Below are 23,982 nucleotides of genomic sequence, written 5' to 3' on the forward strand. Positions count from 1 at the left end.
AATCATTTTTAGATGTTTTGTTAAAACAGAAACATGCTTTCACAACCACTTGAAAGAGAAGTAGGAAGAATATTCTTCGATGAAAAAACATATTTGTGGGCCAAATACTGTGAAACACATCACATGACGCAAAGCACAAAAGTGGCAGCATCACTCTTTGAAGATGGTTCCCCGTGGTAGGGATGAGATCAAAAAAAGTCAAATGTGGTACAATGTGTAACAAACAAAATTATGGTTAGATGAGCCAAAATGAAATAGATTTAAATTAGAAAGTTCAACGCCCTGAGGCCTCATTTATACAACTTTGCATAAAGTTCATAATTTTTTGTTTAAATATGTCTCATAGATCCAAAATATTCATGGGGCTCTTTTGTAAGATTTACAAAAAATTTTTTTAAAACCCTGTTCTATACTATAAAAAAAAAATGGGCTAATATATTAGTTCTTATTTGTGGTCTATGAAAGTAGGCATTTCCTCCAAAGCAGTAATTCCTGTACATTGTCTAAGCCCTCCCCGCATGTATAACTTCAGACTTGTTCTCAACATAGAAATAATAGCGACGAGCATTTAACTGCAGAATTTATTTATTAGACTTATTAACGTCATAGACACATTTTCAAAACAACTGTAGTAAAGAAAAGACAATAAAAGCAACAACGTTTCCCATTACAGAGTAAAATCACGTTTCGTACTGTAATGTTTGTTTTGGAGTTTAACAAAGTAGAAAGAATACAGAGTTTATGTTCTACAAGGTGTACACCAAAGTCTGCCAAAACATAAAAAAGGAAAATAAAATAAAAAGTTATGTGCAAGTTCCTGAACCCCAACCAAACAGAAGCCAGAGCGGCAAAGGGATATTCCCACCGGAAGAGCAGGAGTTCAATAAACCAACTCGCTTTGAGACCTCAGCCAAGAGCTTTTTAATATTACAAAATCCACCAAGAGCACGGTGACAACATACCAATGCAGTGAATCTGTAAAAAAACAATCTGTTTATTTTGTATGTTTTCCCCATCATTCAATATTTTATTCAATTCAGTGTTTTCAGAATACAAAGCAAGATGGTGTCCACAAAATATATCATGAGGGCAGGAACAGAGAGCAGTGTGTTTATAAGATGATTGACGATCAGTTTACAGATAAATTCATTCACTGAAGTTGTGTGTTAGAACGACCGGTTTAAATAAGTTATAGCCAAAACTTCACATGCTCCCCGTGAACATTTCATATTCCTTCTTAAAGCTATCCAGCCTAAGATTGAACCATACCCAAGAGAGCTCGACCAATAAGAAAGAGGGGTGTTTGAGATATAATACTTGTATTATCCAGTAACTGATTAAAAAAATAGTACCACCCCTCTGTTGATTTTTCTTTGGGTTCTCCAAATTCTCCGATGCTCTCCAATTGGCTCCACATCCCCAATGGGCCCCCTCTCACTCCTCCAACCCGTCCCTCCCTACCCCTAGAACCTTCTCAGCGGATGGTGTATCTGACATAGGGCACCTCCACGTCCTCTTCTGTGTCGTCATTGCAGCAGAGCTCAAAAACTAGTGCTTTAACATGCTTGCCCAGTTTCTTCTTGGACACCTTGGTCACTATTTCAGTCATCCTATGAAAAACAGAGGACGAATAATATTAGCATTGCTACTGATGCTGCATATTACTTCTGATAAGTCATTCTGTCTCCTCGAACATAAAATGACGCAGACTTACGGCAGCTCCAGCCTTTCTTTCAGCTTGGCTGCAGGCATGAAGAACGAGTAGAGCATTGAAACTCCCTGAGACAGCATCGTGATCTCCAGTTTGTGTTCATTCTAAGGACAGAGGAGAGTACACAAGGTCAGCCATAAATAATTATTCAATAATAAGTATATTGAGCACCTTAACACATGATTTACATCAAACATAACTTGCCTTGAAATAGTCCAAGAACTGTCGCAGTGTCATTTCCTCCCCGTTGGGCTGAATGCCCTTCACTTCAAACCGATCCCAAAGTGTCCAATCAATATCATAGTACTGTCAAAGAAGGTTAAATGTTAAAATAATTCAGAGAACATAGAAGATCACGATTAAGAATGCTAATTCTACTACGTACCTTGTGCTTGGGGGCAGCTATGGGCTCAGAAAAGGCGAAGAAAGGCAGAGCAAGGTTCATGAAGCCGTTCTTGTACGACTCGAGCTTCTTGTGGTTCTGAATGATCTTCAGCAGCTCTAGACACACAAGACCCACCACGGCAGCTGTCGTCGTGGCGATGGCTGGAATGATTTTTCCAGCAATAAGTTTGCTCTGAAACGAAAAAAGGAACGGGAAGGTTAAGAATGGGTGGATTTAAAGCAACACTAGAGAACTTTTGCTTTTGGTTCCTTCATGTGGTGGAAAAACCTAATTGTCTGTTATCAGTACCGTAAATACTGTCGCTGTATCAGCGTCCCCTTGGACAGCGCAACACACGTGAATTTGTTGACTAAGCAGAAACCGGCGTTACATCATGTCACTATATAAACTGTGCATGAACTAAAGCACACTGTTGGCTCCAACAGGGTGCAGCTGCTTGTATGCCGTAAGCGCATATCGTTTTAGCTACATAGCAGCTAATGTGCTAACTTAGCACATTTGCAGTCACCCAACACATGGACGTCAATGTGTTCAGTAACCAACGAAAATCATTTTCTGGAGTTCGGGAAAAAACACACGCGACCAGAGGTTGTGCTTTGTGTATCAGGTGCAATCAATAATTTACACTCAACTTGTTGCCATAACTATAGATACCGATGACATTAGTCTACGTGCGTGATTTAAGGAATCATTGATTGTGGTTTGGTAGTCGTCGTTTAAAACAGGGGTCATCAACTACTTTTCTTTGAGGGCCAGGTTTCGGAAAGTTTTTTTTGAACAAATAAAACTGTTTTGTAACAATTTTTCTTAGTCCCTTATTGGACAATTCTCCATGAAAAGCAAGCAGCACACTATGCAATACTACTCTATAGGTACTCGAGAGAATATGAGATTGGCAGAAACCCTGCGCTTTAAAATATGCACACAAATATTGCATCCAGTATATACCTTTTCATGACATTTAATTAAAAGGGATATTGTCTTTCTAATTAATACGTTAGTTTACCCAAAAATGAATTTGCTGTTAATTTACACACCCCCAGTACTTCCAAGATGTTTTTTTAAGATATTTATGAAGATATTGATTTATGAAGATTATTTTTTATGAAATAAAAAAACGCTTTTCAGCACAAAAGTAATCCCTGCCCCTTGACGTTAAAATGGTGTCTTATAAAGCGAATCAATCGCTCTGTGCAAGAAATTGAATGCTATTATCAAACTTTCAGGGGAATTCCAATCGCATTCATGTGTCCCACGCACTTGTATGAATGACCCTTCAAAGTACATGTTCTGGAGGGAGCAGCTGTATTGGTAAATACTGCTGTTTAAATCGTACATAATGAATGAAAGTATCTAACTGAAAGTAGCTCCAAAGTACAGTACAGAAAGAAATTTTAAAACTTTCAAATCCAGTAGCAGGAAAGCTAGGTCTCCATCCGTTTTGCAACATGTTGCCTCTTGCAGCTCGCACCACCGAGTGCAAGTCTGTATGAATTTTTTTTGTGTCCGGCCTCCTGTCTGATCGCTCTCTCTCTTTTCCTCTAATGTTTTTGCTGGCTCTGATGATTACCCAGAGTACGAGGAAAACGTGACATATGCAGTTAAGGTGATGGGCGGGACTTGTGTACCTACCTACACACCAAATTGAGTTATTTCAGCCGATAGAGGGCTGCTATGTTAGAAGCGGCAGTAAAATTCCAGTTATGAGTTGTCCTACAACTTAAATACTTTTAGAGTGATTATTTTAAGGTAAAAAAACTCCCCAGTGTTGCTCCAACATTCAGATAGCATTAAAAAATTGATAAACGCACCTTGTGTTTATCTGCAGGTGGAATGTCGTAGTTCTCTGCTCTCAGATTGGAAGCCGCTACAATGAAGTCCATGTGGAAGTTTGTGTCATCGTCCTGATGGAGAAAATTTTATCGGCATTACTAAAGAGTTCAAGAAAGCTCTACAGGCCTGGAAATTTGGGAAAGCAATAAGTCGTACCTTCTCAAATTCAATAGGACAGAGTTTGAACTGAGAGGTCACTTCTGGGGTAGGCAACTGCGTCTTCAGTTCTTCAAGTCTAGAGTCATCTAGAAATAGATCAATTGACATTAGATCACCAAAATGTAACGTTATCAATGCTGTGTAATGGATACAAGCAATGCAAAGAGGGTAAAAACTTGCAATTTAAAAGCTCTGCAGTTTTACAAACAAAAAACAACTTTGCAACTATTCCAGAACAAAATCTGCCAACCAGATGTTCTGCAACCGCTCTCAACCTACCAACAGATGCATTGGCACTATGCAGCTCCTGATCGGACACGTGGATCTTCACTCCTGACCTTGGGGTGAACTCAGGCACTTTAATATCCTGCAGAAGCTTGGCCAGAGCCACCCTGTCTTTGCTGCCGGGCAGGCCGTATGATTTGGCATACAAGTTAGCCCCAGACAAAACGTAGTCAATGTGAAGATCCTGTGAGTGAAACACAAATTCAAGATGCATGTTTATTTTGCCTTGTTTTTCAGGTTAGCCCATCCAATTCATTTATTTTCAGTCTTTCATGGTGAACACCTACATTGCTAGTGCTGAATTCTAATGGATGAGGACATCTTTTTGGACCAGACCAGAATGGTGCCCCGGAGCTGGTAAGCTGTCAAGAAAAAGAAAGCCATTGAGATTTTTAAAAAGAAATGAAAGATTTCAGATAAACGCGCATCTCCAACTGAACTTAATGCTCAATATCATGTTACGTCCACTGAGAGCTGATCTAAAGAAAACCCACAGACTGGTCTCACCTGATTCGGAGGGAAGTTGTGCAGCAGCTGACGGATATTGTTGTTATATTGACACTGCCAGTGGTTGCGGGCCCAGGTTACGCAGTCCTCCCACTTGCGCGGGTAGTCTGTCACCAGGCATTTGTACACGGCCTCCACCACTTCCAGTGGCTGAGCTCCAGGAAGCTTCAGTGTGCGCTCCATAAATTTCGCGTCTCTGGAGAGGGATGACAACATCGCATATTAACCTCCAACGTTCCAGCTTTCTGGAAAGTCCTTGGGGGTTGTTTAGAGTGACTGTAACTTACGTCAGATACTGCAAGGCGTTTTCGGCAGGCTGTTTGAAAAGTCCCTCAAACTCATCACGTGCCCACTGAGAAAGAGAAGGCAACAATAAAGCAACAGCTTTCTACAGTATCTAAAGGTGTAAGAGATGTTAACATTGTGTATTCATCAGAATATTGGTTGTTACCTGCAGGGTGTGTTCAATCGCATTGGGGAAGTTCTTGAGAGTGCAGATAGGAATGGACTTCTCTGGAGGATCCTGACTGGAGCTGTATGACTCGGTGACGAAAGGAATGACCACCTGTACATTTCCCTTAGTGCCTAGAGTACCAGACTCCAGCAATGGCTTACAGTAGTACACACACCTCCGATCCATATACATACCTGGAAGAATATGTCAATAAGTTTTCATTTTACAAGTTCAAGTTTGACCAATGATTTCTGGATTCTGAACACTCAAGTCATACAACTACTTAACCTAATAAAGACTACACTATATGTAACAATTATGATAAAAGGTTTAAGCAGGGTTCTTACACCTTTTAAAAAGTCAAAATCCTGCAATTGTTCAGTAATTTCAATGTTTGCTTTCATCATACACCATGCCCGATTAGCAAAGACTGAACGCTTCTTCAAGGTTAAAGCGCTCAAGCAGACCATTTACAGAACTAGCTGGATGTGTTATCGTTATGCAGACAACTATAATCTTTTATATTGTAATCCATTTATTTTCAATAGTTGGCATGTTTGTGTGCTGCTGCACGTTCCTCTGTGTGTAATAAGCAGAATGTACACATGCCTAGTCATATAACTAGCGTGGTCTTTAAATAACACAAAAAAATAATCGCACACTTGACTTAAGACCAGGTTTCAGTTGGTAATAGCAATGCGCCAACAATGCAACTGAACACACCTCGTTGGGCGCACAAATGGGCATAAATGCATTTCCTATTAAACAACATGGGGCAGGACATGAAAACCGCATCGGGCTGAATGTACACAGTACACATACATTCTGCTTATTACACGCAGATGAAAAAAAGCAGCACACAATAATCCCAAATAAAAGGATTACAGTGTAAAAGATTATTTTGTACATATAAAAACTTGTCTACTTGTCCTCTGGTCTCCTCACACGTATTAACTTCACGCTTGAGCAAACGTGTTTCCTCTTTGGAAAAGCATTCAGTTGCTCTTGCAAATTCCGCCATGTAAATAGCGAATCCACATTTTTTATCAGGTTCACCCATTTAACTTTACTTCCAGAAAAAACAGATATTTCAGACCAGGAAGTATGTGGTATTTTGGGGTTTTGAAGCTAAGATATTTGAGTAACGTATACAATGTGTTTGGTGGAGAGCGTTCACTTAACATCATAATCTCATTGTTGACGGAGGTTGGTTTAAGAGGGTTTTGCATGTGAACTCTTCGACACGTGCAGAATCAGAGCAGCAAGAGCAGTTCGAGCAGAATGTTTTTAATGCAAACAGCAAACGCAATAAGAACTTTTCAATTATTTGATCCAAGAAGTGAACTGCACATACTGATTTGATATGAAATCAAGCAATTAAAATGTCAAGGAGCTTCAAGCCCTTTATCCCAAATACAAGCATTTTTTAACCTTGAAAACACAGCATTAAAAATCAATCATTTTTCAGGATTTCCAGCACCTGTACAAACCCGGTTTAAGTCAAACTACTCATTTTGACTCCCAAGTATGGGTACCGAGAACTGGTACTATTTTGGACCGGTACATAATTGGTAAGCTTCATTAAAAACGATACTGTTATCAATACTTGCATTGTTTTATATCCGTGTTTTCGAGTGTTAAACAGCAAATTAGATGCTGCTGCCTCTCATTTTCCATCCTTGAATGATGTTTACTCAACATATGTGTGATATCTAGGGCCATACGATTTACGCCATGTATTTGTAATCTGCTTGTTTTGCGTGTTTATGAGTTAGAGTGGCATGGTTGGGCTTGTGGAGCTTTCAGCATCCGCGTTTCACTATGAGAAAGCTTCTGTCAAACACCCCTCTGCGGCAACGCTTCAAAATAAAAGTTGTTTATTTGAGAACAAGTTATAACATTGTTTTAAATCATTTCGGCACGGAGTATATTTACTTACTTTAGTTAATTTAAGTAAATGTGCTGGTCAAATTATTAAAAATATTTAGATTTATGTAGACCAAAAACCTAAAAGAAAATACTACCCGCCAAATAACCACAGTGATGTAAAGTAAACATGTTGAATTACATAATGATATGCGCCTATGCACATGCAAAGTGCCATTAGTGGTATGCGAAGGAACACACACAGGTTTTGTTATGAGTCATTTGTGTCAAACTGCCGTTCTAAAGCTCACGTGTAATAAAGAAACTTAAAATGTTTAACATCTTTTCACATCCTGTGTTTTTGCATAAAATTATAGAGCGCGGTATCGATAACAGTATTGGTAAGTACCGATATCGATAAGCAGTATTAATATACGGTACCCTCCTCCAAAGTACTCCGAGCTACTCATTTTTCCTGACCAAACACTTGGTGATGTTCTGCAATCTAACTTACGGGCATCTACATTGTCAAGAGCATTTGCCACCCCATCCAGGTTATCGAAGAAGTCATCATCATAGACCTTCTCCGTGTCAGGTCCTACACGGTTTTGATGGCTCGTCACGCGGACTGACGGGTTCATCTGTTTCACAGCTGCGGCAGCTGTATCACTCTTCATCTTCTGCTCAGACAAGAGACATTGGAGTCAGCAACAACTCAAGATCACAAACACTCTTGACAATCAGAGGGAATCAACAAAGCATCAATTCAAACTAGATGTTTGTATTCACAATAAAAACACTCACTGAAACGTCCCACGGCCTGAAGAGAAACTGACGATTGAGATTTGACTTCTCTATGGTGTCCATGTCTGTCACTATGATCTCTCCTTCACCACCGGCCAGGCCCATCACAGCAAAGTTCTTCAGAAGCTCACAGCCAATGGCACCAGCGCCAACCTTAACACAAAAAAAGACTCTAAAATTCCACATCTACAAAATCTAAAGGCAAACTATGCCAAGTGACAGGACAGTGGTATTGCAACAGTTAACAGCGTGAACATGGACCCAATACATGTTGTATGCATCACTCATTTTGATACCCAGCCAACCTTAGTTCCTTACCAGAAAATATCGCTGTTTGGCTAACAGGTCCTGCAGCTTAGATCCAAAGACAGCAATCTGAGAATCATACCGGCAGTTCCTCTGCAGAAAACAGACATTAATAAATGAGATCGTTCTTTGCATCAAGCTGTAAGCATTTTGCGAGAGCCACAGTTTCAAAGTAGCTTCAGTGGAAAAGCCCTTAAAATGAATTTAAGTATTACTATTATCATTATAATCCTTTTTTATGTCCAACCACTGGTATGTTAAGACACAAAAATGTTTTGCACTAGTATGAGTATGGGGTAATTTGTGAACAATATAAAAATCGGTATATTTATTGTATGATTATATAGATATGTTCCCACCTCAAAATGCTTATGTATTTAGTTATTATTTTTTACATTTATGGGTATTTAAATACATAATTTTTTTCTAATTGTTAAACACCTATACTCTGGATGTTGGATGCTCTTGTTTTTTATGAAAAGAAAAAAAAAAATAGGAAAAAATCTATATTCATTTTAAGGCTGATAAAATAACCATGTAGGTTGGATGGACTCACAGGTGCACACTCCTCCTCTGTGAGAGCAACGTCATTCTCAGGTAAACACTCCAATGCATCAAAATACAGCCACTGTTTGATGGGCATAAATTTCCCAGTGCAAGCCTGTGCATATACAAGACAAGCAATAAATAATATGCCATGACAGAACAAAAGTATCAAAATCTTAAATCATAAATAACGGTAAGTTTAATGCAATAACAGGACACGGCATTACCTTCATAACCTCCTGGGCAGCAAGCCCACCAATGAAAGCATTGATAGGTGCCAGGTCTCCAGCAGCCACACAGGACAGCTTTTTGATGACTGCCTGATCCAACTGCTCCTGCTTGGCAGATCCAGTCTGTGCAGCATTCAACTCTTCGGCCAGAGACAGAAGCTCATCTGCATCTGCCTGCAATACAGATAGAGTGAGAGAGAGAGATTAGACTGCTGAGTCACTCACTTTGATGTCCAAAGCTCAGCTCTCAAATGTAATTAAATGTAACACACGATCAATCTTTTAGGACCACAACCTTGTATTTGGGAAGACTGTCGGATTTCTAAAGATTAATGTCTACAATTGATGAGTTTAGGAAGTACAAGCCTATTAAATGTCTGAAGCATATTACACATTTAGAGGGTTTTCACACTTGGTCCTTTCAGGGGTCTGTGCACGGTTCACTGCATTTTTGGCCCATATGCGAACACTGCAAATGATCTCTCTTCGATTCTCTCTCTCTCTCCTGATAAATACCCTATTTGTTGGGCCCAGGCAGGAATGCGGGGCTCTATGGTTATTCATTGCACGTATTTGTCTGTTTTTAATACACATGATCTTCAATATAGCACTGTAGTTTTAGTTAATTCTCCATTTAGTCCCTTTTTACAGTGCACAAACTCTTACTATATTTTAATTTATACTATATTTACTATAATTAAACCATCATAAATTTTCCTACAGATTAGTTCCCCCAAATAAATTTGAATATGGACAAAGAGGTTTTGGTCCCCTTTATTACTTAAGTGGACCAAAAAGTATCAGAGTCCTCTTTCAGTGACAGAGACAGTGTGAACATAAAAACAACTCTGTCCTTTTTTTATTTGGTTCACTTAAAGAGGTCTGAGTGCGGCTCTTTTAAAGAGGACCCAAGTGTGAAAACAACCTAAAACAACCTTTCAGAAAATCACAAGCCCCATTCTAACTGGCTGCCTGATGGATAAATGTTGTTACCGGGTTGCTAAAACAACACAAATTCACCTAATCCAAAGTTAACCAACCTTTTATATAATAGATAGAAGGCCCTTTTGTAGTCTAAATTTGGCTTAATGAGACCTACAATTGGCCATGGCCATTTATCCATTATGAAATGTCTTAAAGCAGTCAGGCATAGTTTCTACAATGCACGGTGCTCACCTGATTCCAAGGCTTCGGAAGACGGCTGTGTTTCTTCTCAAAAGCATGCAATGCCTGAAAGCCTATGTGCAGATGTCCTGGCCGATCAAACTTGGCAAAATCGGTCAGCAAGAACTCTGGATCAGCCATTGAAGAGGAAAGGGATTTCTGGGAGATGAAACAAGCAAATGAATCTAACAAAATATTCACTTTCAATATATTTTGGGATATTTGTGTCAGCGAAGGAATCAACTTACAAATTGGACCTTCTTGGGCATCTTGACCTGTTTGACAATACCACCTCTCACGTAGTCTGTAAAGGAGCTAGTGTCACAGATGCTGAAGGTGTAAGGACCTGATGACAGAAGACATTACAGCTTTCAACACTTGATCTACCAACACTTGACTTTAGGTCGACTTAGCTTAAAGGCATACTTCATAAAAATGAGCGATAATTCGTGCAAAACCTGATAATTCATGTTATTCTCACTATGATCTGAAAATGTTCCAGAGAGCATCTTGTGTCTAAATTGCACCCTGATTTTGATAATCTGACCAGAATTTAATCTAAGCTTTTTTTAAATAGTTCCTTTTTCACATTCAACACCCTACTGGCTTCTATGGCTAGTTATTAAAAAATATATATATTTCTAAAAACCTCCTTTGAATTTATCAATAGAAAAAGTTCTTCTTGTGAGTCTAGAGGGACACTCCAGCATTGTGTACGATCTGATCGATATGCCATTTAACACTTGCATAACTAAAACATACACTTATGTTGTAACTTAAATACGGACTAATTATTTTTTAGCCCTCTTGTGAAGAGAAGGTGACTGATGATGCGATCGGTATTCAAACTAGTGATTGTTGGCTGTCTTACATAGATCACAGAACAAATATTTTTAAAAAGTAAGCCTGCATTAACTGTGGCAAATGCTTGAAAGCTGCCAAATAAATAGTCAAGAGGTCCAGACGTCTGGAGCTGTTGCACACTTGCCAAGATGATGACACGCACGCATCTTAACACAACTAGAAAGATGAAATAAAAAAACATCCAAGCAACATCCTCTAACTCTGCACTGAAAATAACCAAATATCTTTCAATTAATCACCAAAAAATCTAGATGACACTGTAGGTTTCGTGAAGAGGTCACTCCAAAAAAAAAAAGACTATTAGAGATCTTTGACGCTTTTACAAAAAGAGGTTAACATTCCTGCAAAAGTGTGATCTAGTCACAATTGACCTTGACGCATATCTGAAGCCCGATATTTCTACATTAGTCTCTGTGTTGTCTAGATATTGTCAGAATAACTTAACTCACCCAGTGTCTTGATCTCTACTGGATCACAGTTATTGAGGTCTGTCATGCCCTGCACTTCTGTGAACGTGACATAGTCCCCACTCTCGAACCCATGGCGTGCTTCATCCAGACACGTGACCACACCAGCACTGTCCTTTACACATGCAAAAAAAAAAACAGCAAAAGGTTCAGGTGAGCAGGGCCAGTATTCATGAAAAATCTTAGCTCAAAGAGTTGCTCCTAGTGACAAAATTCTAAGGAAATTCTTAATAAAATGTGGCCGTTTTCATTTCCCCTTAAAATTACAGAAAAGTAAAATGTAATTCATAAACCATATAAACCCTTAAACGAGCTCTTTAAACATGAAAAGTGAGAAGAAATGTGTAACAATGCATTACAATTAACATATTACCTTTAAGGTTGATCAGATTTTTTTTTGTGTCTCTTCAACTTTAGTTTTTCTTGGTTTATGTTTTCTTGTATAGCTGCTTTAATGCATTGCAAATTGTGAAAGTTCTATAAAATAAACTAAAATTAAACTAAATGACAGTGAGTGAATAGGACAACACATTAGATCATGTAGGGTTTATGTTTGTGACCGATCCTATTAGAGACACGTCAACATCTCCAACATCGAACAAATGCCATAGTGACAGAAATAGAAATAATAAAAAATGTATATTTAGCAACAGGAGAAATGCAGCTATAAAGCAAAGATGATTTGGTTCGGTCACAACCTTCTATAGTGATCACACAAACAATTACAGCACTTACAGAAACTTATTGTGTCACTGTTCATTTTCTATCAAATACGTTGACATTAACAGCATGTAAAATAAAAAAATATATAACGTGCATGTGTGGTAAATATGGTAAAACAGGAAAAAATACATCTGCAATTTCAAAGTAACAACCCTATACTTAAAAGCGCTCTTTTTTCTTCTTGGCCAACAAACCAATCAGTCTGTAAAAGATTGTGTCATATATAGCAACGGTGTCAGCCCCACCTCCTCCCTTAGATAAAAGATTAGTCTTTTCCTTGTTCAGAGTTGCTCATTGGTCCTGAATCGCTTTTAAGCCAAGACCACTAAGTAGACGTTTTTAAGCTAAATTTTGAGCTTTCTTAGAAGCTTTAAGTATAAAGCCCAGATGTTCCAATGTCTTATAAGTAGTTTCTGGATATCTTCAAGCTTTCTTTGTGGCTCAAGCTGACACAGTTCTTACCTTTGTGATCATTGAGATCATGGCGCTCAGAGGCTGCTCTCCATTGGTGTCCAACACAACCATATCATCTCCAAAATCGCAGAACAGTTGCCTACGGAATACATGTAGAAAAACATCTTTTGTAAATAAAATAAAAACCAGGCACCAGAAATGCTACATCTAGCCAACACTTACTTAAGTACTCCACAAATACAGTTGATTTTGAAAAATATGCTTCATACTTCCGATGCTAAAATTAAAATAGTTGGACAACTTAATGTTGTTTGTTCGAGTTTTTATTCTTTAACTAAAATTTTATTTTCAGTAAAAAACAGATTACATTTTTTGTTAACTTACATACTGCTTAACATGTTCTTGTTCATGAAATACATTTTAATGATTCTATTGTATCGCAAAACCGAGTTTATTGTTAGACCCTTTCTGGAAGCTTTTCTTACCCAAACAGCCCGCGTGTGTCAGCCACTATCAACTTTATGTTGTCACTGTGGCAAAACTCCCCAAAGCGCGTCTGTTCTTCCAGACTGCAGCTGGTGAGCACCACAACCTGGCAAATCACAAACGCTAATTAAATCAAACCCTGTTCATCATTAATCACTGCAATGTTATTTATGCATGTGGGAAAAGTATCAGTGAGCCCATTTGTTCAACTGCGTGAACACTGCAGTACCTGAAACTGGGTCAGGTATTCATTGGTGAGGGTGCCAGTGTAGGCAGTTACGGGCACATAGCTGTTCAGTTCTGCCAGTCGAGTCTGGCTGACCTCTGCACGGTTCTTCCCGAGATCCTCCTCACGCAAGTAAAACTAAAACACAAACACCATGTTAGTCACACACCATGAACAGAATACTGTAATTTGGTAAAGTTTTTGATTACTTAGCCTATAGCTTAAATACAAGTGGTGTAACAGATCACGGTTGATCTGTGATCCATGGGGATCGTGCTCTATGGTTCAGAACGCTTGTGAACCGTGGATGATGAAGTTTATTCATCATTGAGTAAAAGATAGTTTAGCGCACACTCTCTCCCCCTGTCTTCAGTATATGGAAAAGTAAAATTTTAAAACGCATTCTCGCATATAACTTTTTTTGCTTGCATACTGTATAACATAGCCTAGAAGATAAATTATAATGTTAAATAAATCTGTTGATATCATCTAGGTACTTTAACCCCTTATGCAATCGCCCCTATTTTGGAGCATTTTATTTGTTGCAAAAACAAGTTATTATAGTTATTATTATAATAAGAGATGCACCGATTGCAATTTTCTTGAGCGATTCCGGTTTCCGATTTTGTGAACCATGTCGATTCTGATTTTTGCAGATTCCAATTTTCTATCCACAAACTATAATTGACTGTACAATTATAAAACCTTATTTACTAATCAGAAAATCACATATATAGGTAGATATTTTATAAGTCGTGTTTTTCAATATGATTTTATCTAAGTGAAAATACCGTAGTTTTAATGAAAGACAAGCAATCAGGTTGAATGGAATTTACATTTGTTTTATACAGAGTGAACGACTTCAACATGAGTTTGGTATCACTGTTAGCATACATACCCCAGTAGACAGAGCAAACGAGAGATGAATTAAAATGCACCTTTTTGTCTGTACAGTTCATGATGCACGTGTACGCATGCAGTCAGCAGATATGAGAGATGCGTGTCGGTCAGCGTGTCAGAGACTCGCGATACGGTGGACCCACATGAGAGCATAAACGAGCCATGAAAGACAGGCTGAGCATACGCACATTCACATGTTTACTTGCGGGTTTGAATGTAATGATGGCAGTGATGTTATTGACTGTGCTTGCGAGCAGCAGAAGATCGTCTCGGTCTCTGGTCGGTCAATCGGTGCACCCCTTATTATAATAATAAAACTATGATAAGCATTTACATGAGATGATATGAAAAATGATCCGACCAGTGACCCAAAATCCGTAAAATGATGCGAACCGTTAGTTTTGTGATCTGTTGCACCACTACAAATATCAATTCATAGTATAGTCATAGAATAGTCATTGTCGTATAAATAAAAAGTTGTAATGCAGTCATTTCGTTGCATTACCACCTTGTGTCATTCATTAAACGTACTTGGGTTTTCAAAATTAACAATGATGCATCTGATTCACATTCACGCATTTATGCTCGACTCATGACCAATTACTGACCTGTGAAGAAAGGTCCTTCCACTCGGCCACGCCTTGGTCGTGCACAGTTACACTCTTGACTCCAGCCAGAATTACATTCTTTGCGATTTCTACACCCAAACCTCGCATCCCTGAGATCAGGACATTGGAGTTTTGCATGCGCTTCATAGCCGCATGGCCCAGCACATACCTAAGAGACAAATGTTAAAATTAGCAACCGCTCATGAACGGGTCTCTCATCTTTATTTAAAAAGAATACTGATACATTAAAACAAGACAGTGAAACCCACAGTTGTCTGGAATACAGGCCCTCATCAATCTCAGCATCATTTCCATTCTTAGCCATGCCCTACAGAGACGAAAATAACAGTTAGTGCACTATATTTAAACATGAGCATTCCCAATTACAGACGGATGTTCAACAAGTCAAATCTGATGGTCTGATCGTGAGGTGAAAAATATTTAATGTATGACAGGAGTTATTTAATTAAAGTGAGCATACGTTAGCTGGTGTGTGTGACTGTTCGGTTCTGACAGAGTTAGAGGAGGAGCAGTGGGATCCCGTCTTCGTCTCTGATCCTGACACGCGACGTTTCTTGGACAGCGGCGAGCTGGACATCTAAAGAGAAAAACTGAAAACTCAGCTTCAGTATTTTCCAAATTGATAGAATGAGCATGTAATATCTGATTATTGCACAATGCACAAAGACGCTGCATATCACATGAAACCTGCAGATCTAATATAAAGCAGACTGTCTTGCCGCACGTTTCATTTAATCAGTACTGGTGTTTAAAGAAAGAAACAATTAAATGAATATTTAAGCAAATTTACATTTAAGCATAAGCTTAACAGCCGTTTCAGTTTGCTCTAGGACTTGGCAATAGCTTTCGTGCCACCAAAATAGCAACTCTCGGGTGGTTTAAATAAATAATTTAAGGTGCACACATCTGGATAAAAATAGCTCTACAAACATCTCTATATTATGGCCGAAACTGAATTAATACAAGGTACATATTTTATGATCTTGCAATACAATTTTGAAGGGCATAAAAATTCTAGTAACATTTTAAGAGACTGAATTATTTTTAAAGCACAAGCTTCCATAGTCAGGTAAGTGCCATTTTCACAATGTGAAGAGTAAATTTTCCTTAAAAAAGGCACATAAAAATTAAAACAATGACTATTACATTCTATGAAGAGCCATCTCTTCTCCATTTGTTGGGTATTACTGTATCTAGTTTGTGCATTTTAATTCAACGAAATCCTAGAAAATACAGCACTCAAAAGCATGTGCCCTTTTTTGACATATCCATAACACATGTTTATTTCCCTCATCTTAAATAGAAAACGTGTATGACTATCTTCTTCCTGATGTCTGAACTACCAACAGGGATTTAGGAAAAAATAAACAAAGTGGTTAATATAACGGTTATAAATATGTTTACATTTCTCATTTTGACAGCAAACGTCACACTGATAATGCTGGAATTACCCTAATAAACATCTACTGGACTGTTAAAATGTTTATACTAATAGTTTTAAATTTGATGTTTCAGCACTGGACAGTTCCTTTACAATAAAGAATACAAAATCAATAGTATCACAATCCAGTTTAGTCAGACACAAAGTCACAGTCACACAAAGTCTATACACAAAAGCAAAAATTGGTAGAAATGAATGTTCTTACATCGCTTTTAAACCAGCAGGGCTTATGTCCCTGAGAGAATCCAGCGAAGAAAAACTGACCATGAAAACCTCAAGCCAACTTCAAATAACTTCACGTTTGACATTAATTTGAAAGATCTTGCATTATTATTTTACCAATAATGTATTTGAAATAAGGCGATTTGCCTTTACACAACACATAGTCAGATTTCTGCCGCAAGATGAAGCACCTTGGCTATAAATAGCTCACGGACCGAAGCATTGTGTTTATTGTGGAAAGCTCGTGAATCCACTGACTCGCCCATTCAGCCTTTAACAAAACCGCTGATTCATTAAAACACAACTGCAGTGTGGCTTTTCCACAAACACAAGCTTCATTATGCTTGTCATTCATATTACGGATTTAAAAAGCATTCACAAACCGTGATGCGATTAAACGCACGTTTAATAAAAACATTAACCAAATTCACAAAATGATGGGTGGGCGGAACAATAGGAGAAGCGCTATGGTTTAAATCACAGACACGAAACTTACAAAACAGTGTATTGCTTTATCGTTCAACTCTACGCGATGCATACAGTTCATTCTAGAAACATTACAACCGAGAAGCTGCCCTAAAGCGGAAACTACGCATGCCGATGCAATCGTGCAGTACAATCATGCTACAAGATAATGCACATTGAAGAACAACGTCTAGAAACAATTACTTTACGTAAAGGGTAGTTAATACTGACGTAATCATTTACAGGAAGGACTTTATTACTTCTCTAGTAGTCCTTTGTGAGTACAGGTACGGATTTTTTAATGTGTAAATGAACCCTCAGAATGAAAAGTAAATGTAAATGATTTTTAAAGTTCAAGGTTAAGTTCAACTAAACGTAACTATTCTTAAAAGAAACGAAAATGTCTTTTAAATGTTGATTTAAATGTATCGAACAAAAGTCATGTTTCAATGGCGTGATTTTCAGCGAGTGAGCGTTCAGTTGCCCACCCTCACCATAGCGAAATCGAAACAGGAATAATCCGACTGCATGACATAAGCAAAAATATAACGTCTTACGTTACGAGAATTATTAGCTCGACATGACCTGTAGCAACTGCTCTGTCAAACTCAGTTCTTCACTTTCATTTCACGGGAAAACAGCATAGGCTGTATGTCAAAGCATTTAACATTCAAATCAAACCGAACATCAAATGATTAGTCGATTATAAATTAACGTGACCAGGGAGATCATCTAGCAACTAGCAAGGATCGCGATGTGATTTCTTGGACACCTACGGTTATGTTAGCTAGCCTGCTATATGCTTTGTATTAGTTGCTGCATGCAGTTTACACAGCCAGGTCTGCGGCCTAAGTTAGCTGTCACAAGTTCGCATGCTAATGACTGAATGAAAGAACTCTGCGCTTTTACAAACGAGAAGATCCGATCCGTGAGAATTATAAATGACATCACAACGCCGACTATTCATAAGTGCTGTCGATTAAATAAACCATAAACACACGTTTAAGTAACGTTAGGCAGCTGCTCGCACTGAGTTAGCATGTTGAGAGGAATGATTCGGCTCTTACCAATAATCCTTCTCAGTCCACGCTCAGTGTCAGCAAACCGCTCCTCGTGTGAAACTAACTCGCGGATTGCAGACTGATTTAGATGAGAGGGAGGATACGACGACAGCACGAACAGCGCTGGGCGAGATGCTGTGACTGAATCCCCTTCACTATCCTGCCGAGTCACTGTCGTCCGGTCTGCACCCTGACTGTCTCGCGTTTCTGGTTTTGTCTCTGCGAACGGAACAAAACCAAAATGGCAGCTGTGGCAGAGGGGCGGAGCCGCTCGGATAAAAAGGAAGAGGAAAAGGCGGCCTCGCAGAGTGTGCTGCAATCCTCTGCGGTCCCTCATTGGCTACCCTACCTATGACATTACGGAAAACCCCGCCCACTTTTTGAAGTCATCGCTTAATGTGCTGGGACACTATGGCCCGGTTTCACAGGCGAGGTTTAAGGCTAGTCCCAGACTAAAATGAACGTGCTACCATCTTAACTGAATATAACTTTACCAGACTTAAAATTGATCAGTGCAATCGTTTTGACTCAAGATGCACAACGGTAGATTTACCTTCTTAGGTATTTTTATTAAAGCGACATAAGTATCTTAATTCAACTAAAGCATAGTCCTGGCCTAGAATTGACACTTTGTTGCGTATTGAACTGAACCACGCTAGCAATTGTCATAAAGCTACAAACAAAAACACACAGCCCCTGCTTTATGGAGTCATTTGGCTGTATTGAACAGATATTGCGTTTGTGTACAATATTTTAAAGAATAATATAGTTTAAAGACTAAAGACAATAATGAGCTCATTTTACTAATTTAAGAACGGCACCCTTGACAAAAACACATGGTCACATCACCTGCAGGACTTTAAAAATAAGATTTATTTGATGGTTACAATAAATAGACTAAACTAACAGTCCTGTGTTCTTAACTCTATATTTTACCAACTTGTAAAAAATAACCATCTAACTAAGCTGAAGACCAGCAGGTTGGTGGCAGAGAAATCAGAACTGCGTTTTTGAGGTTCGACAGCATTAACACTAAGGAGGTTTAAAGCCTGATTGATTGTTAACATTACCAAAACCAGGCTTGTTGATAGGTGACTCTGTTAAGTAGGTCACAATTGTTTACCAAGTATGTACGGACATACTGGACAGGCTACGAGGAAAACCATTTCACTAATGCTGGTGGTGAGAGAAAACGATTGGAATTACAGAGTGAAAGATGACAATTCAACAATCGTCTGTTAAAATTATCCAAAGTTTTTGTTTATTTACCACCTCACTGTAATGATGCTTTAATAACTTCTGAAGAGCTCTCTTAAAGCCACACGTGCAAGGTTTATACATGCATCAACAATCTGTAAAAACTGTATCTTGACAGGGGCTGCTAAATTAAGGGTTAGGCATGGGCTTTCTCTTGTTAATGAGAGGAATAACCGTTGGGGGATGGGATGTTACCTTGTGACAAAGGCCCAAGTGGGCCTCTTATTCTCGCATTAGATGCATTAAAACGACAAACCCTGCCAGAGTTCACTGTTAAGCAGGTACAAATAATGTAAACAACACACAGTATCTTCCATCAAGGCCCCTGCACTTGAGAGTGAAAATCCCTCACTCTGTAGTGTGAGCCATTTAGCTCCATGTTAAACACCTTAATGAGATGAAACTATCAGATTTGCACGCTTTCAACAAAAAGAGCATCGTGTGACCTCATAAAGCGTCCTTTATGAAATGACGTGTTTGCAAGTCGTTTTTCAGCACAGACTATTAATGCACAAGGCCACACAAACTGAATGAGGTTTGATCACTGATCCAAGCATGAGAAACAACGCAGTGAGTACCCCATATTCAGACAGTTTATTCTTTTGATTGTAAAGCTTGAAATACTTTTAAAAGACTGTCTTTCTAAGTCCCCTAAAGATCTGAGACCAGCTTGCCAACTAGGTGTCAGATTATCTGGCTATCTTTCAAAGCTGCTGCTAGCTCTGGGAAACGATGCGAGGAAGCAACACTGGCATGCCGTAGACGTTGTGCACGGCTCCACTGATAACATTAGCCTGTGAAAAATGAAGCTCGTTAGCTTAGCACACTCTTCCAATGCATGAAGGGTTTCTGAAAAACAAGCCAAACCATATGACGTGAGAACTTTTCGCAAACATGAGGATGTCTTTTAGCCCTGGCTCATAATGCACGCATGGAGCGCATTGTCTTGCGCATGTGGTAAACTGGCTCTGCCTAAAGTAGCCAGCGCAGATTTAAAGCCACATTTTTGCGTATGGTTAGCTCACCGTAACGGTAAAAACTTGTCTGTCGCTGGCAGCAATAGTTTTCTTATGGACACGTTAGCGATTTAGCATTAGCTAGGTACATAAGTATGCAGAACTCACCACATCCGATATTACTTGGCCTCTCCACGGTACTGAATACAGAGATACCTCGCAGGCAAAAGATAAACAACAGAAAATGTCAAATCAAACCGTTTCTGTAACTTTATCCCTGGAAGCGGCGTGAGCTCCGTGACTTTCCAGTCGGAGGGGAGGCTGGACGGTTGCCTAACCGGCTATTCCATGTACCGTTAACAGTACTCTCTCAGTTCAGCAAGTGTTCTTCAGTTCACGAAGGTAGTACCAACATGTGCAGAGTTTGAGTTGAGAATGTGCTATTATTTAAGATACATGGATGCAACACAAAAGCGTTTTCGTCGTTGACGGTCAAATACATTCACTCGGCAGCATATCACTTGCTAAAAGTTTCACGTTTTAGTTAAAATAAGCGAAATCGTGTAATTCTTATGAACGTGAATCTAGTTTGTGGAAGATCTTAATCGTATCTTTGAAATCTCCCCATTTAGGAACACAATGGACTCGCCCGGAGCGTGGCTTACGCTGTGGACTATGGGAAAAGAAGTTTTTAGACTTCTACTGCTAGTAAGAAATCATATTATACGCTATACTTTTATTGTTTTCATCAAAGCGTTGTTACGAGCACGAAGTTTGGCTTTTCTAGTCGTTTACGACGTTTAAGTGATTTTGAGAACATCGTAACTCAGTGAATGTAAAGCAAATAACAAGTGTCTTTGTGTTAGCCCTGTGCACGGTGTCCTAAGCAAATGTAGCACACTTGCTGAAGAATGATGTAAGTTGAACTTGAAGATTTTTGTTACAATTGTTATGCTTTTATCCAGAGTTTTCAAGTAGTGTCAAATAAACAGTCTATAAAACAATATGGTTTGATTTGAGTTTTATTGAAATTTTCACATGAGAGTGCAAAAATAGCTTGAAAGAATATTCACATCACCAAAACTATAATATTTAGGAAAGTGGAAGCAACAGGTACATTTCACATACATTTGCAGCATATACAGAAGACATTAGATATTTTAAGATATATTAGCAAAATTACTATTATTCATCATCATTTGAGAAAAGAGAGCAGGGGGGTTAGATATAAACACACCGATGGATACGTGAATGCCAGAATAAATCAATTAAAATTAAATAAAAGAGCAAATGCTAGTCTCCTGTATTCCTTTTCTGTTAGATTTTGTATTTCCTATCAATAAAGATTATGCATGTCAGATTCTTACAGAAAGATCTGTACAATTTGAGAGTATATAGATTGAATAGACTGATTGTTTTAAATATACTACTGAATGTAGAAAGTACGCACATGCACTGCTTGGACTTCTACCATCTAAGAGCAAAAATCCAAGACCGATGATGTGAGAAAATAAAAATATCCCCCAAAGTCACTGCTTGGCGAAGAGCAAATGTTTGCTGTTTAATTAAAGGTGATGTTTTTACGCAAATTGATCTTGCATCCAAGTAAACCATATCAAGCTTGCATTCTCAACAGGACATAACAACTATGCTATCATCAATGATAGTGCTGATTTATTTACAACCAGTCAAAGTAGTCTTAACTGTTGGATTTTATACTACAAAATATTGTTCCGCCTCAAACCTCTAAGACACGTTCTTCTTTAAACATAAAAAAGCCGCTTATCAATTAAATACAATCTCTTAATATTTCAGCTTGAACCCCAAAACATTGTACAGCCCCCAAAGGTATGCTCTAATTTCATGTCAGAAACCCTCAGGCAAAAGATTTTATTTTAGTTGGTTGACCTACTTCACTGTTTAGCACACACATTCTTATAACATATTTACAACCCTTTTCCTCACACACTTCCTTTTGGTGACTGGCCAGACCGCATTGTATCCCTTTGGCCATCACTGTTATCTTCATCAGCGGTTGGATGGCTGTGACCCTGGACTTGACTGGGTGGAGAGGGTGGTGGGTAAGCAGGAGGGGGGATAGTTAGATGTGGCAGAGAGGGCATCGTTGGACGTGGTGTGGTAGGAAGAGGCGGAGGGGTCGAATGATGTTGTGTTCGAGGTCGTGGTGAAGGTGAAGAACTGGCGCTCTTGGCTCTCGGCAGGGTCTCGGGATGATCGCTGATCTGCTCTAGCAATGAAGGCATTTCTCCCTCAATCTTCTCCAACACGGCAGCCATTTGCTTTTCTATTTGTTCAATTACGCTGTCCATTTGCCAATCAGCACTGGCTCCTCCCCCTGGTTCGAGACCACCGTACACAGCCCCGCCGCTAACAGAATAGGCAGGACAGTATGGATTCCCATATCTAGACGCACCGTGGATCTCTTGTACATCTTGCATGAATGCTTTTTTGTCACGGCCGAGGCTTGTTGACCCGAATCCTTCGTATGAACACTGGATGTTTTTCACTGACTGGCTTCCCTTGTCTGTTTTTGCTTTCTTTCCATCCTTGCTCTTGGGCTTAACCTCTCCGACAGCCCCAACTTCTACTGGCCTCTCTGCTACTGCCTCTGGAAGTTGTGTTTGACACCAGCTGCTCGGTTGTACATCCGGCACCGCTTCTGTCTTCTTCTCTTTTTTAACAGACTGTTCCTTTCTGGTTGATACCGTCTCAGTTTTCGCATCAGAACATAAGCAATGATCCATCGAGAGATTGGCAGCCATTTTACGCGGTTTTGGCGTCTCAGTGAAAGATGACGATTTCTTCTCAACATTGTTCTCTCTGCTTGAGGTTTTCATGGACTCGGTAGGTGCTGATTTCTGGCTCACTTCTACTGATGCCTTCTCCTGGCCTGCAACAACGTCCTTTTCGTGAGTTCCTTCCGTAGACTCTTTCTTTTCATCTTTCTTCTGCTCCTCTCCTTGTTTTAAAGAGCTGTTTGATTTGGCAAGTGGCTCTGCAAGTTCTGAAGTCTCCTTCTCTGCTTTTCTGTGTCCTGATTTCTCTTCTTGATTCTCCCCGGGTCTGCTTTCAACGGTCACCTCATGTGACATGTTCACTGCCGAGTCAGTTTGTGGTCCCTTACCGTCCAACCCTTCTGCTCTGACCCGTTCACAGCGGCCCTCTACAGCTCCATCAGATGATCCTAATTCTGAAGCTCTGAGACGCTGCATAAATGTAGTCACACGAATTGCTTTCTGTGAATGAAATGAAGAAACCAGACATTTAGTATTCAATGGATTAATTAAGTAATTTGAAGTCTTCTGCTATTGAGTTGAAATTCGTTGTCAACTTTTTAGAAGTCTTTGGTACTCTTGAAGACAAAAATAATTTACTCAAGGGACAGTTCACTCAAAAATAAATTATTCTGTCATCATTTATTCGCCCTCAAATTGTCTAAATTTCTTTGTTCTAATGAACACAGAGAAAGATATTTGGAAGAATGCTTGTAACCAAACAGTTTACCATTGACTACCATAGTAGGAACATTTTCAATGGTAGTCAAAAGTGCCCCAGAACTGTTTGCTTTCCTACATTCTT

The 23,982-nt window shown here is 39.1% G+C and overlaps 2 protein-coding genes across 5 annotated transcripts in view; both read right to left on the reverse strand.

The window, feature by feature from the left end:
- Window positions 1–567: 567 nt before the first annotated feature.
- uba1 (ubiquitin-like modifier activating enzyme 1) lies at window positions 568–20,789 on the reverse strand. Of its 4 annotated transcripts, none has more exons than XM_056733953.1 (26): window positions 20,551–20,789; window positions 15,441–15,557; window positions 15,229–15,287; window positions 14,960–15,128; window positions 13,455–13,589; window positions 13,225–13,331; window positions 12,788–12,878; window positions 11,585–11,717; window positions 10,520–10,617; window positions 10,284–10,430; window positions 9,105–9,281; window positions 8,888–8,992; window positions 8,344–8,424; window positions 8,026–8,178; window positions 7,736–7,901; window positions 5,353–5,549; window positions 5,189–5,253; window positions 4,902–5,097; window positions 4,682–4,756; window positions 4,389–4,578; window positions 4,107–4,195; window positions 3,929–4,021; window positions 2,097–2,288; window positions 1,916–2,017; window positions 1,715–1,815; window positions 568–1,610 (listed from the first exon to the last, which is right to left on the reverse strand). In XM_056733953.1, exons 2-26 carry the CDS (start codon window positions 15,555–15,557, stop codon window positions 1,475–1,477), a joined length of 3,174 nt encoding a protein of 1,057 aa, XP_056589931.1. In that variant the 5' UTR covers window positions 20,551–20,789; the 3' UTR covers window positions 568–1,474. The 4 variants fall into 4 exon arrangements, with proteins under 4 accessions (XP_056589931.1, XP_056589933.1, XP_056589932.1 ...); XM_056733955.1 differs by having other exon boundaries at window positions 20,641–20,777; XM_056733954.1 differs by lacking the exon at window positions 20,551–20,789 and adding an exon at window positions 18,176–18,452 and having other exon boundaries at window positions 15,441–15,570.
- Window positions 20,790–21,388: 599 nt separating this feature from the next.
- camkvl (CaM kinase-like vesicle-associated, like) overlaps window positions 21,389–23,982 on the reverse strand; it is a 28,313-nt gene continuing 25,719 nt past the window's right edge. The window contains exon 11 of the mRNA XM_056733869.1: window positions 21,389–23,639. Within this exon, the coding sequence (XP_056589847.1) occupies window positions 22,344–23,639 (1,296 nt within the window). The 3' untranslated portion in view covers window positions 21,389–22,343. The remainder of the gene's footprint in view (window positions 23,640–23,982) is intronic.

This window comes from Triplophysa dalaica, chromosome 20 (assembly GCF_015846415.1).
Source record: "Triplophysa dalaica isolate WHDGS20190420 chromosome 20, ASM1584641v1, whole genome shotgun sequence".
Classification (NCBI taxonomy): domain Eukaryota; kingdom Metazoa; phylum Chordata; class Actinopteri; order Cypriniformes; family Nemacheilidae; genus Triplophysa; species Triplophysa dalaica.